The sequence below is a fragment of the Pseudophryne corroboree genome, chromosome 10, assembly GCF_028390025.1.
Source record: "Pseudophryne corroboree isolate aPseCor3 chromosome 10, aPseCor3.hap2, whole genome shotgun sequence".
Classification (NCBI taxonomy): Eukaryota; Metazoa; Chordata; class Amphibia; order Anura; family Myobatrachidae; genus Pseudophryne; species Pseudophryne corroboree.
Window position 1 is genome coordinate 279509112 of NC_086453.1, and position 15371 is coordinate 279524482.

General features: G+C 47.3%; 1 protein-coding gene across 2 annotated transcripts in view; it reads right to left on the reverse strand.

Moving 5' to 3' along the window:
• Positions 1-15371, reverse strand: part of SIK3 (SIK family kinase 3) — a 453545-nt gene that overhangs the window by 15060 nt on the left and 423114 nt on the right. For both annotated transcript variants that reach the window (XM_063943297.1, XM_063943296.1), the window contains exons 14-23: positions 14353-14423; positions 12712-12855; positions 10210-10363; positions 9832-9957; positions 9132-9232; positions 7906-8015; positions 7502-7829; positions 5859-6634; positions 2631-2797; positions 2340-2475 (exon numbers count right to left, since the gene is read on the reverse strand). In XM_063943297.1, coding sequence (XP_063799367.1) covers positions 2340-2475; positions 2631-2797; positions 5859-6634; positions 7502-7829; positions 7906-8015; positions 9132-9232; positions 9832-9957; positions 10210-10363; positions 12712-12855; positions 14353-14423 — 2113 coding nt within the window. The remainder of the gene's footprint in view (positions 1-2339; positions 2476-2630; positions 2798-5858; positions 6635-7501; positions 7830-7905; positions 8016-9131; positions 9233-9831; positions 9958-10209; positions 10364-12711; positions 12856-14352; positions 14424-15371) is intronic.

The window sequence follows — 15371 nt, forward strand, 5'->3', positions numbered from 1 at the left end:
TTAGCAGTTTTTATGTTTTTTCAAATATCATTCAGATCCAAAACCAAAACACGAAAGGGTGGTTTTGGCAAAACCAATCCAAAACCAAAACACGAGTGGGGAATTAGAACCAAAACACGAAAAGTGCCAGCTGCACATCTCTAGTATATAGACCCATAACCAAATAATGTAGGGTGGGTTTGGACATTACGTGATCATAGACAACACTGGTGATGATCCTCAATAGAGGATACTTGTCCAAATACCATAGCAGACAATTGGATACCAGGCATAGGACCTCAGTAAGTTAACAGGCCCTATCTCCCAATTTCACTGACCGCTCAGTGGGATCTAAATCTGGGACCCTGTACTCTGGGACTGTATAACTGCAGGCTGAGTCTCAGCAGTGGTTTACAGCAACGAAGAAAGAGAGACACAGCTGTCTAAGGGGGTCATTCAGATTTGATCGCTAGGCAGCAATTTTTGCAGTCCTGCGATCAAGATATTTGTCGCCTATAGGGGGAGTGTATTTTCGCTGTGCAAGTGTGCGTTCGCATATGTAGCAGAGCTGCACAAACTGATTTTGTGCAGTCTCTGCGCAGCCCAGGACTTACTCTTCTACTGTTATCACATCAGGCTGATCAGGACCGGATTTGACGTCAGACACCCTCCCTGAAAATACTTGATCCTGCCTGCGTTTTTCCGGACACTCCCTGAAAACGGTCAGTTGCCACCCACAAACTGCCTCTTCCTGTCAATCTCCTTGCAAACGCCTGTGCAAACGGATTTTTTGCACCATTCCGTCGCAGGGCGCCGATGCCCGTTGCAGTCGTGCGACGCGCAGGTGCAGTGCGGTGCGGTGCATACGCAGCTTGGGTCTGATCGCCTGCTGTGCGAAAACACACAGCAGCGATCAGATCTGAATGACCACCCTATACCCCTATAAGATAAGATATTGCACATATGCCAAATACCTTTTTAAAAGGACACCGGGTAATCTGAAGTTCAGTATACCCACCAGTACCATGGTTACTTGCGCCTGGCTCCTTTGTCTAGGTGTCCAGGTTATTAAAGAGGGGTGGGGGTTTGGAGTGTGCTCACGAACAGCAGGGAAAAGTATAAAAGGTATGCAGAGGCTCTGCACTGTAACAAACACGATATACCTAAAACCAGAAACCAAGTATACTTAGCCTTCCTGTAGAGGCTGCAAAATGGTTATGCAACCTATCCACAGGCCAGGAAAGATTGCAGTCACCACAGGGGGAGTTGAGCCCTGCAGCCAGATGCTCCCTTTGTCTCTCTCTATCCCCTGGGCACAAACACAAGTGAACTCACTTAGTGTAGCCCCAGTTCCCACTCGCTCCTCATTTTATGAAGATGGGAGCCGCGGATTAACCCACAAGATGACGGCACCATGCTGAGCAAATTGCTACCCTCTAGAAGGGCAAGATTGCCAGCTGGCTGCGTGCCCAGGCCGGCTCCAGAACGGAGACCCGACCAGGTGGTGCCAGTGATTAAACACATGTCACTTACCCAGCAGTCCGGCGGCAGCACTGATTTTCATAGCTGTCGGATCTCTCGATCACAGACTATGTAACACATATCAGAAACTTTATAAATAAATAAAAAATGAACCTAAAGTACAGGGCTGTAGAGCAGCCCTAATGAAAAGAGCGATCTTCCACGGGCACTTAAAGGGAAGAGCGAATATCTTAAAGTTACACTAGTCTTATTAAGTGCCAGCTCCTACAGTCCCTTCAAGTAACCCCCATGGTCCAGTGTCCACCAGATTGGATTAGTGTTCCAGCTAGGATGCGGGGACGATATCGCTCTCCCATTAATGTGCACAGATGCTGTGCTTCTATTCACGCGGTGGCATTACAGCCTCGGGCAGGCTGTTTTAGCAGGGCACCGCTAAAAGGACAGGGCGCATTTTGCAGTTTAAAAATCGTGCAGGGCGCAGCACCATGCTAAAACAGCCTAGCGTGAAGACTACTGGATGAAATAGAAATAAAATGACCCAATGCCTAGATGCACAGCAAACAGCTCTGGTTCATTCTGTACACAATTACCTGTTGACTCTGCAAACATGTAGCATGCATCTACACTGTGACGAGACGGTGCTACAGCAAGGGGTATATAATGTGAGTGAGGAAAGGTCGCTGCCAGCAGTAATGAGGAAACAAAGGTTGTCATGAGCAAAGAGTAATTAGTACATGGGTGGAGTGTAAGCACAAAGAAGGAAACAATGGATAATGAGGTTAAGAAAGAAAGGTAGCAACTAGCAAAGCACAAAAAGCATTAGGAAGGAAACCATGTAAGGTTAGAGAAGACTGGTGGGGTCTGGAGTACACAATCACCTTCACTCTCCCCATCCTGGAGCTGTTGCTGGCTTCCCATGAGTGACGAGTGGCTCAGAACGGCGTCAGACATGCGAGCAGAGCTGAGAGCTTTACCGGCCATTAGGCTCATACCAGCCAGATTGTCCAGCTGCACCTGGAAGGAACGGCAGCAATCAGTGTATAAGCAGAAGGTTCCCTTATTCCGCTTCTCTACACAATCATTCAGCTTCCATCTGGGTATATAATGAAGACTTCCTAAAGGGACAACCCCTTGTATAGATCTACACGTTCTGTAGAGAACCTGCTTACATAAGCGTCATCACTGGTTTGGATGGTGTGGTGCCGCTGCAGCATCCGGGTCCGGGCATGGTCACTCGGGGACGTCCTGGGAGGGTAAGGGACACCATTGTGGTCTGGAACTTCCATGACGTTAGGAGGGGAAACCCTGTCCATGCAGTTCACCGAAGGTCTTGGTTCTATGAAAATAAGGAAAATGATCAGCATATTGTGCTTGTCATATTCCAGTCATTGCAGAGTAAATACTCGTAGTTACTTCATTATTAGCAGATTGTATCCCAGAGAAATACTGTGCTAGTTCAGAATCAAACATCTAATTTTCACATATATTTGTGAGTGCTATTAATGCATCTCTTACATGAGGCTACTTGTATCTAAGGTTTAGAAGTTAAGGAGCACATAGGGAGCCTGATCTAACCCAGAACACAGATTTGTGTCAGATGTGACCATATCACATTTCCTACGCAGGTCACCATCAGCAAGCTCAGAAACTGGCCACTCACACTGGCAGATTTAGGAGTCACTGAACGGCGCACAGAGGGTCTAATTCATGTTTGTACGCAATGGGCGAATATTGCCAGACTGCGCATGTGCTGCGATCCCATGCGCACAGCTGCCACAATGTTACTCGCTTTTGCGTATAGGACATGAATGTGTGCGCAGTTGCGAATGAGTCTGCGATGGCTCCGGTGGGCATCTCTTCATTTCAGGGCAGCAGCTTCACTTGCTAACATTAGCAATTCCGTAGCCAAGAAAATCGCAATTGCGTACAATCTTGAATTAGGCCCAGAGCCTGTATCAAGTGTTTGTTTTTTTGGCCCCAAACAAGCTATTGGGTGAAGTTAGTGTAAACACAAAGTGAACACACAAACTCCACACATATAGGCCCTGGAGGGGAACCAAAGTCATGACTCCAGTGTCTGCATAAACAAGTTAGTGATTAACTTAGCCAGTGCTTGTCTACTTACCGCGCCAGACTGATTCAACAGTTACTCCCAGAATGCCTGGAGTGCATGTGTTAAAGGGTCTCTCACAGGATCACTAAGAGAAATCAAACTCCTGATAAATGAATGGGATTCTCAGCCCTCCCTCCTATCTAACGTCCCTTAAGTCTGGACCTTTAAAAGGATGACTTTCAGATATCAAGTAACTCTTGAAAAATATTTAAAAATAAACAACAGAAACAACTTGTGATAAGATACAGAGATCTGCCCGCTCCCCAGACTCCTGTGTAACTAGCCAATGGCAGTCTGGGGGTGGGCAGATACAGGAAGAAGATGCTGACTGCTGTGCCCCAGGTACACCGGCTGTGATACACGGTGCTGATCCCAGGGGACAGGCAAACACCCGCAGATAGAGTCATGTATTAACCACTTGCCTGGCATGGTCACATCAGATGTGACCACACCAGGCTGGGCTTTCCCTGACATAGTCGCATTTGATGCGACCAGTCAGAAAGCTCACTGTAGATTCCTGCAATTGCTGCTGTCAGAGGTACCTGCCAATCACTGCTAATAGGTCGGCATGGCAGCATAGATCCTGTGGCTAGCGCAGCAAGCCACTGAGCCCACAGCGTGGCGAGCGCAGCACTCGCCCTACTGCCGGCATTCTGGCGGGCGGGATGCCGTTTTTCGGGATATGGACAGCTGGTAAATCATACTGAATCCATTCACTTCACCTGTCAGTGATATTAAGGTTATGGTTGATCGACAGACAGAACATTATTTGAAGACTATATAAAGCAATTTGCGTTCTAGATTTAGTAACCCTAAACTATTTGGTATGCTTGCCCATCCTCTTGTGGTCACTTCCGCTTCATGAATTTCCTATGGACGGTGTATGTGGCAGGGCAGAGGTACCCTTACACTTCTATTACACCATATTACGCCCTAAATACATTCATTGCTATGCGGATTATCAGATATCATCCAGCTGCCTGGAAGAGTTTAGTGCACAATGTGGAATAACGCTCACATTGGGTGCACACATTACATACAGGGTACAGCATTTGTTTATGCACCTGCTGCGAGCATAGAAACACATTTCTGAAACCACCGGAGGCTCTAAGCTAAATCACTTTAGAGATACGACACAAAGTCCCTTGCAAAAAACAAACCTTGTGTCAGTCAGGTAGCAGAGGACACAAAGTCCTACTGAATAACCTGAGCGGCTCTCCACAGTACATACAACGCTAAATCACAAAGCAAACAAGGGAACGACACCAGAACCACTGAAACACCTTCCTACTTTAGTTCCCAAATGTCATCCGCTGTGTCACCATGCAGACAGCGGGCAGATACAATGCTGCGTCAGGGGACAGCTGGTTCAGACGTGGATTATAATGCTGGCAGTCAGGAAGAGTAGGGGTTAAAGTGCTTTGATGGGATTCTATGTATAGGGCTTCATGATGAGAGTTCAAGAGGCAAACTGATAAAAGCCATTAAGATAATAAGTCCAGCAGGTGAGACGCTGTAAATTCATGCAGGCCTGTGTGTAAGCATTTTCCCATACTTCACTTTACAAACCTTCTGGGCCTGATCCAGAGGTGGACGCAGATGCGATGTCGCGCGCAAATGACAGAGGTTTTAGGTCTGCACATACGTCTGAATCGCACTGCGATGTATCCTAGAGGCTGAGAGAAGATTTCAGTAGGCGTTCCTGGGAGGTAACATAGGGGTGGGCCAGCCAGAATAAGCTGCAGAACCTCACGCAGTACAGTCTGCCATGTTCAGATGAAACCTGCATCTGCCAATGGGCTGCTGCAAGTTTCAATGGTGTGTGTCAAGACGCGCCAAGAAGGATTTGAGTCACTGCAAGTGATCAGTATGAAGAACAGCGGACTCTGCATTAGCATAAAGCTACAGATACGGCTTCAAAATCAGGCCCTGGGTGTCTTCAGCAGCTACAATACTGACGCGTTTCACACTAAAGACATTATGCAACAGTCTGTGGCTGCAGGTACAAGCACGAGAGTCTGCCCGCTTTTTTAAAGTTGCAATAATTTAAAAGACAAAACCAGGTTTAGTTTTTCATTTTTATTATTGCTGCTTTAAACACACAGGCAGACTCGCCAGAACCCAACCTTCCCTCGTAGGCAATTACATAAGGTTCTAAGTGTTGGTTTTTTTCAATCTTACAATGTTCACTGTAAAAAATTGGAGACATGTCACATAGCAAGAAGTGAATAGTTAACAGCTGCTACAGCAAACAGCACTTTTTGCCTTTTAAAAAAAACCTCACCTCTGCTGGTAGGCTTGGTCCTGCTATACGAGGTCTGCGGCTGATACTGCTGCGTACCCAAATCTTGCTCCCTCAGTGTCCCTAGATGAGATTCCGTGTCCCCATGTCTAGTCTCCTGCTGGGGTTTGCTCAAGCCTCTGACAGGATCTCCCTCACCCATTCTGTGTCCTTCGCCAGAACAGTCCTCCTCCATGCTCTCTGAATGCAGCATAGATGGGTGGTATCTGGGTGGTGGGGGAACAGGTGTTGCTTGCTGCATACATTCTTGTGCTCGAATCTGGAGGAGATGGTGGTAGGGTTCAGAGGGACTCTGGTAGGAAAGGTTACCTGCATCTCCTTGATTCAGGTGCTGGTTGAACAGTTCATTCAGTTCCTGCTGCTGTTGCTGGTGCTGTTTAATAAGCTGCATGAAGTCAGCGGGGGGCAAGCGTGCGTCCGTGTGGCCGGTCAGGGAGTGCCGTGGGGAGAGCAGGCCCTGAAGCATGTGTGGCAATTGCTGGTGATGCCTGGTATATGTGCTGGGTGTGGGCGAGAGCAAGGCCTGCTGCAGCACCGATGTGGGGTAATTCTGTTGGGTTGCAGAGAACGGAGGGTACTGCTCTATTTGTGGGACTTTCAAAGCTTGAGGATAACCAGTGGCACCAGGCGGGTTGTATCCTGCACTTCCTTGGGTAGCGTATCCTGTGGCGGGAGGCCGTGCCTGATCAGAAAATACGTGAGGGTGGAGGTGGGACTGGTCATAGTTTGTGGAGGGGGAGAAGCGCCCCATATTCACGCTGAAAGATATGAGAGGAGTCACATGACTACATCAGCAGCACTGGAAGCCAAAACGGTTACATTACAATTCACCCTTTTCTGCCATCTACCAACAAGCGTAACAGAGCCCCCCCATTAGGCTTGGTGGACACAAGTGGGAATATACCCTGTGTGTTGGCATTCCGTCGGTCGGAATTCCGGCATCGGCATGGTGACCGCCGGGATCTCAAGCGCCGGTCACAGGACTGCATAACCTGCTTGCCATGTCTCTATACTACCCGATCCCTCCACTCCGTCACCGCCTTTATAACCGATCTTTCCCATCCTATGACAAATGGCCTTTATTTAGAAATTACTTCTAAAGATACAAGATGTAGGGAATGGCAATGCAATGTTCAGCATAGAAACACAGAATGTGACGGCAGATAAGAACCACTTGGCCCATCTAGTCTGCCCCTTTTTTATCCTTTATGTAATCTCAACCCATTTCTAAACCTTAGTTCTTCGTAAGGATATTCATATGCCTATCCCAAGCATGTTTAAATTGCTCTACTATCTTAGCCTCTACCACCTCTGATGGGAGGTTATTCCACTTATACACTACACTTTCTGTCAAGTAATTTTTTCTTAAATTTCCCCTGAACATGTCTCCCTCCAGTTTCAGTGTATGTCCTCGAGATCTAATACTTCTCTTCCTTTGAAGAATGATTCCCTCCTGTACTTTGTTAAAACTATTGGTATATTTGCAAATGTCTCTACATTTGCTTTGTAAACATTAACCATTGAGGAATTAGATAATACATTGGAAGGGACATTACATTCCTGTACAACTGACATCTACTTTCTCCCCTGCTCTTAGCCAACCCCCTCACTGCCCAATCTGTTACCTGTGCACCTCAGCGCTGTCAGCACTCAGTTGCTTGGACAGCGGCCGGTGGGTGTAACTGCCCAATGAAGCCATGAGTGATGCCCGCTGCTGCATCTGTATGTGATTGGCACAAGGACTGATTGGAACGCCCCGCGCAGCTCCTGACATGTCGGATGCCTCTTGCACCTGGATGGTGACATGCTGAGCCGACTGCTGCTGGTTCTGCTGCTGCTGCTGTATGCTCATGCGTGGCAGTGTAATGCTAGGAGGAGGGGATCCACTGTTAGAAGGCTGGTAGATAGCACTGTGACCTGGCATCCCCTGATACTGAGTGGAAGTAGGGGCCCCTGCGGGAGAAACAATATTAATACAACGCTGCAATAAATACTTGCGGTATCGCGCTGTCATGTCAGGGAACTATACCGTGAGTCTGGAGCATGGCACTGGAGGAGGGTGGTGGACTACTGTTTGTCTGTCGGAACAGGTGGTTGCTGGTTGGATTTGGAGGGGGACTGGAAGGCTGAATCCGCAATCTGAAACAGGACAAAACGGGTGGTCAGGCTGAACGTAGGAGAATATATCTATCATTTACAAATGCAAAACTTTATATTCGTTTCAAATCTTGGGACATAAATTACAAATGAAAGAGCAGTAATAAAGAAAACCTAGACATAATAAAAACTTATAAACAGCAGTAGGTTCAAAAATGCTGTGTGCAGAAAGCAGGGAGGATTTCTAACATACATGCATAGTGACAATACTAAACGTTCTGTGACAGCATGACCAATAAAAAGCAATGATAGCAGCAATATTGCAGATTATAAATGCAACCCTGGCTGCCGTCTTCACTACCACAATCCACCACTGGCTGACAACACAACCTTTGTTTTCAGCCTAATGTGTTTATCAGTTGTTTCATTAAATAAAAGTGATGACACAAATTTCAGAAAGGTCCAGATCCAATCTGTAATACATAGAATTATTACCAATTCCCTATGTCCCAGGTACATGCCCTGGGGCTGTCTCACATAGGTGTTCTAGAACACGGACTGTGCAATGCTCTAGTAGTGTCATGATAATGGGAAACGCTTTTCGAAGGCTATGTACACACTGGTGTTTATGAAGCTTATCTAGATATCGGGCTCATGCCAAGCATGGAGCAACTAAAATAAATGTCCATTTACTACTACTGGTACCTGGAAATCTGAAATAAATAGTTACATTAAAAGAAAATCCGCAAGGCATGCTTATGGCAAGTATAGCTTAATGATGTACCGGTCTCATTTGGTACAATTTTTATGTTCACACTGTCTTTAGCTTTACAGAAGCACACCTTAAACGTACAAGTGTAATACTGGTGCAGACATTGCAAAACAATTATATGTCAGCACTTCAGGGGTTACAGCTCTTAGACTGGCAGGTAGTCAACGATTTCCATACATTATGGGTCGCTACAACTACAGGAGAATTCCATGGCTCGGGGACACTATTTTATTGGCTGGAAAGAAAATGTAGAACTTTAAAAACACCTGTCGCACCCATATGTGACAACTAGCCTCACATGTTGTATGCTTAATTAACAAAAATGCTGTCGACATTAGATTCACTGCACAGCCGCCTTGTGTAGCTCCACAATGTGTGACCAATACCTCTGAAGCTGGTGAGTAAGCATGGCGGGCTGAATCTCACAGGCTGGTAGCATGGTCGATGACTGAAGAGGTGGTGACGGCTGTGCGGGATGGATACAGTCCTGAAAAGGAACAGAGAAGGAACCGCAATGTGTCAGTTATTTGACTGCACAACACCACAAGCCTTTATACCCAACATGGGTTTGCTCTTTTTGGACTGTGCATGCGTCTAAATCCTCAACGCTTCCCGCGATATCTGCGCACAGAATCGCAGAACCAATTGTCCTGCATGGACTATGGCATGTACTGGGTGTTAATAGGCGGTGACTATGCAGTATGAAGAGATTCCTTTTATGGATGTGTGTCTCGCCAGCATGGCTTTGGACAACTGCGCGCGGGGTGGTACTCCATACCAAAGTCTGTTGGAGAGGCCCAGGTCCCACTGCCTCCCCCCTTCCCCACTGCAGACAGAGGCACGTTGGGCAGGGAGAGAAAGGGCAGAACCAGCACACAATACACGCTGCTGTGTGCCAGGCTGGGGAGAAAGGCTAAAGCAGTCAGTTCTCTCAATCCCTTTGTGATGTAGGGGGAGCAATCTCACCCGCCCACCAGATTGGGCACCAGCCTCAGGATCAGACCCATAGTGGACTATTTTCCTGTTGTACTATCCCTAACCCTGTAACAAAGAGAGCAGCATGCATTGGCCGAGCATGTGATGTACCTGTATTTGGTGCTGCAGGATGTGTTGCTGATGCTCCTGCTGGTACATGACATGCTGCTGCTGTGTGTGCTCCAGCATCCGCTCATCCATATGTATACCGTACATCTTCTGCAGCTGCTCACACTCCTGTGGTGGGAATACTGTCATTGTACACCGATACACCATTTGTTCTATTGCTTCCAATCGGCATTACATATGCTGTCTGGAGGCTACTAAGGCGGTATTATCCACACACTGCCCTGAGTTGTACACAGGATTCCCTATACAGGCTAAACAAGAAATACGGTCACACCCAAACCTACAGTACTGACTGCCCACTTTCAGCACTGGTCGGATGGAAACAGGCCAGTGCTGTGGTTGTGTGGCAGCGGCTCTCACCTGCTGCAGCTGTTTGATGCTGCTATTCTGGTGTCCTGTCTTTTCCAGGTGAACTTTGAAAGCCTGGATTGTGGCAGCGCCATCAGAGAACCTGCGCACTGGTGAGAATCGCTCAGCGGGAAGGTGTAGCGTGTTTGAGTCTTTGTACATGGAACTGAAAGATAAAATATCGCTTGTTATCATAAAATGAAAATGTCCAAGATCTAAATGTATTACAATTATTTGGCCATTACGGTGATCAAAATATGTCGACGTACTAAAATAAAAAAATCTCCACTGACTTAATATAACAGGCATGGGGATGGTATAGGGATCCAGACACCCAATAGGTAAGTATTCTATCCCGAACTCATTTCCTGCAGCCTGACCATAACAATCCTTGCTGGTGCCTAACCCTCACCCCCTTCCCACTGCCTAGGCCTAATCCTAATGCCCCCCCCCCCCCCCATCCCACCCACCAACTTACCTCTCTGGAGCCCCGGCAAACCGTCGTTCGGAATCCCGGTGGTCACGATCCATGCCGGGATGCAGGCGCCGGCATTCCGAGTAGTGTTGGGATTCCGGCGTCAGTATTCTGACTGCTGGAATTCTGACCCGATCCCCAAGCAAGACATAAGATGATGTAATTGTTAGCTTTAAAGCCACATTTTTTTGGGGGGATAATGAAGAAAAAATAAAGTCCACAAAACTATATAGCGGTTGTAGCTCTCTGCAGACGCATAGCACCCGGCCATGGGCACACAGCACCCTGCCGCGGGCACACAGCACCCTGCCGCGGGCACACAGCACCCTGCCGCGGGCACACAGCACCCTGCCGTTAAAAAAGTAACAGACTGTAAAGCACAAAGAAGGTTACCCTACTGTAAACAAGAGCAATGTAGGTTACATATGCCCCCGGTATAGAATACTTGCATAAAGAGATGGGGCAGTAAGGTGCGGTATGCTACATGCAGAATCAGCCAGTATTTACCCTCCATGAAAAAAAATTACATGTATTTGCTCCCTGACATGGTTTGTTCTGGACACAAATGTAACTTGTAGTTTTGCACTTTGTTTCCGACTGAGCCCTAACTCAGGGGATGGCACAATCAGTAAGGTGTCCAATCTAGGGCAGGACAGGAGCCTCATATAACCACCCTGCTACTTCATCCATCACCTACAACCCCCACCTATCACAGGCAGCCCTGCTCTAATACAATCTGACCAGTGAACATGTCAAGAAGACAGTTATGAAAACTGGTACCAAATAAAGACAAGGTTTTGCATATAGCAACCAGATTCATTCCGCTGTGCATGTGCCAAAGTCGCACTGTGCACGTGCAGCGAATGAGGAGTGATTGCGGATGCACAGAGGATTTATCTGCAACGTGAGTGACAGATAGATAGCGTTTGGGGGAGGTCCAGGCGTGCCGGGACCATTTTCTGTCAGCACTGCAAACCTGCTCGCAGCTGGAGAGGCCTCAGCGTCTTACGAGAGCCGCATACATGTAGGTCCGCTCATACGATGTGCGCCCAATCTTTCCGGTTTCGCATGTGAGTGGAGGATGTGAGACTCTGACAGTGGGCGTCTCGGTGCACAAGAATGTGGCGGAACCATTAGCATAGTTTCACATGTACCCAGCGTGAGAAACTGCAACTGCGCCGGCCACTGGGTGCACCCTCTGAGTCAGGCCCTTTGCCCCCTACCCACTGAAGTCACCCGAATCTTACAAGAAGTATCACAGGTTTTATCTGCAGATTTCCCCCACTACCCTTGCTGCCAGACACATACTGATTGCCTGACCACAGAACAGTTGATGCAAAAAGTTACCCAGACCCTGATTAAACTAGCATTTGGGAAGTGACTGAATGCCTCGTGTACAGGGAACTGCGTCAGCATCTAAAAATTAGAACGCATCATTACTAAGGTGAAAAGGAACTTATTTGCCAAGTTATCATTTTCCGAGAACCTGAGCAACGTGTGTGGGGGATAAGAAAGTTTTTATCATCTAATTCGTTTCAGCGGTAAACTGTTGGATTGCTATTTCGGAGAAACTTCAGCCCCCTCCCCCCCTGTCTATTTGCTCCAGCGTGGCAATCAGTGGGTGTCGTACAAAGTTTGCAAACATACGTATGCATTCACTGGTCAAAGGTTGAGAGGGCACCTTTGGACAGATTCCCAGGAAAACAGGACGTTTTGTTCTCCAATCACAGAAAAGGCCATAAAGATTATCAACTACATATACGTTGCGCAAAAGAATGAAGGAAAAAATATTATGCTACACAGAGTGTCCCAGTGGATCCCCCACCCACACACACAGACGCGGGCTCATTTAGAAAGATGTCAAATGACCAATAAGGACAGAACAGAACACACAGCCATAGCACTGTGACCTAGCAATGCTAACTACCATGTCACCGGTATGAGCCATCTAACGTGACAGTAGTGATGTTCATATATTGGTTTTGTGATCGATTACACTCGGCTCTCTATATACTGTACAGCAGTTCCCAGGTACTCACCGATGCGGGTCTAGGCCTAGATGTGGCGGCCACACTCTGTTACGATAAGCCTGCTGTCCCAGCTGACGCTGCAGTTCTGGAGGAATCTCGGCTGTAGGACAAGTCATTGCCAATGTGTGTCTTTTGGTGCGGTTGGCAAGATACCTGTAATTGTGATACTGATAAAGAGGACATCCACAGACAGCAGCATCTCTCTAGCACATGCAGATTCAGACATGTAAGGATGAGCCCACACTCGATTTCAATCTGTCATCATTCAAAATAACCAATACAAATGACATGATTGCTGTTGAAATTAATATCTGAAGGATACTGTAAGATTATCTTTAATGTGCGATGTTTTGCAAATATAGGGGCTGAGTTATCAACAAGGTTTATCGGGGGTCATTCTGACCCGTTCGCACGCAGCGGTTTATCGCTGCGGTGCAAACGGGTCCGGAATGCGCATGCGCGGCGGCTGGAATGCGCATGCGCGGCGGCTGGCATGCGCATGCGCGGTGGCTGGCATGCGCGACGTTGCCCGGCGACTACGTCGCGTCCTACGAAGAAAGCTGTCGCAGAGCCGTCCGCAAGAAGATTGACAAGAAGAAGGCGTTCCTGGGCGGATCCAGAACATTGGCTGCCGTTTTCGGGGGGTGGTAAGAAAAACGCAGGCGTGTCCAGGAGAACGGAAGGGTGGATGTCTGACGTCAAAGCCGGCTCCAGCATCACAGAGATCGTCGCACAGGGTAAGTAGGTATAGGGCTGGTCTTGTTCTGCTTGAAATTTTTTTAGCTTAACAGGGCTGCACAAGCGATCGCAGCCCTGCTAAGCTAAAATACACTCCCCCATAGGCGTGGACTAGTTGATCGCAGCAGCAGCAAAAAGTTGCTGGCTGCGATCAACTCAGAATGACCACCATCATACGCATTGAGTTTTATAACTTGTTGTGTATGATAAATGGTGCACCAGCCAATCACCTCCTGTCATGTGTTTGAAAATTAAAAGTTGGAAGCTGATTGGCTGGAGCGCCAATTATCATACGCAACGAGTTTTAAAACTCATTGCATATGATAAAACTCATTGATAAATCAGCCCCATAATCTCTAAGCATTGCATATGCAATCCTACAGTATATGTTCAATAACAAGATTCATGGTGCACCAGCAGAGCCCAGACAATGATCTCTAACGTGCTCGATAGTAAAAAGAACCATAAAACCTGTGAACTCTGATCAGCAAACAAGTGTGCCACCTGGAGTTGCAATAGGAAATTACACCTAATTTGTATGAATGTGGATATAAAAACTTGCAATACTACTTCAAATGTAGAGTACCAGGGTAACTTCAAGACTGGCATATGGCAACTGGCAAAGGCCAAAGCAAGTCAAGCAGAGGAATGGTGCCTCTACAGGTGTATTCAGATGGCCATAACACATTGTGAGAGTTTACTCCATCTCACAAATAGTCTCTGCTAGTGTTAGCGGTGCCGTTGATGGTGCAAAGCAGGAAACACATTAATGGTGTTTTACACATGAAATAGCAGTATAAACCTTGGCTCCTAGCAGGAAGACAGATTCGGCCTGACACACACACACACACACAGTATCAAGATCATTGAAGATATGATGAAGGCATGCTGTGTAAGGGACTCAGAGTTTACCTCTGCACGGCCTCTTGATCAGGCTCTCCATCAGAGCTCTCCTCATCTACTGGTGTAACCGCAGGTACCGCCTGTGGGATAGGGAGTCAGAAACATTTATATTAAAGAGTCTTACATTAAATAAACAATCATTCATTTTACTACGAGTCTCTAATTTGGCTCCAACTGGCGCTACAAAATGGAAAAAAAAAAAAATATATATATAGGATTTTAATACCTACCGGTAAATCCTTTTCTTGTAGTCCATAAGGGATTATTGGGGGAACTAGTACGATGGGTATAGACGGGTCCAAAGGAGCCAGTGCACTTTCAATTTCTTAAATTGGATTTGCTGGCTCCTCCCATCTATGCTCCCTCCCACAGGCAGTTATAGGTAAAAACGTGCCCGAAGGAGAAAGGACATATATGAGAGAAGAAATAAGATAACAAAGGGGGTCATTCCGAGTTGATCGCACGCTGCAACTTTTTGCAGCCCGTGCGATCAACTAGACGCCGCCTATGGGGGAGTGAATTTTTGTATAGTAAGGCTGCAAACGCTTGTGCAGCACTGCTATGCAAAAAAAGTTTTGTGCAGAAATAGACTAGGGTAAGAGTTACTCACCCTGTGCGATCACTTCAGCGTTGCACGTCCCAGAATTGACGTCAGACATTCGCCCTCCAAACACCTCGACACACTTGCGTTCGGATCTCCACGCCCTGAAAACGGTGAGTTGACACCCAGATCCGCCTTCCTCCTGTCAAACTTCTTGCGGTCGCCGCTGCGACCGCTTGCTTCGTTGGAGGCGTTGCTGCCCCGCGCCATGCGGCCACCGTGCATGTGCAGTTTCGAGCAGATCGCATTGCGATGAAGTCGGAATGACCCCCAAAGAGTGGTGAGCACACCACAACATATAACAACCAGCAACAGCTGAAAAGGAACTATAGAACAAAAACCTGCAGAAAAGTCAACACACTGAGGCGGGCGCCCAATTGGGGTCATTCTGACCTGATCGCTCGCTGCAGTTCTTCGCAGCGATCAG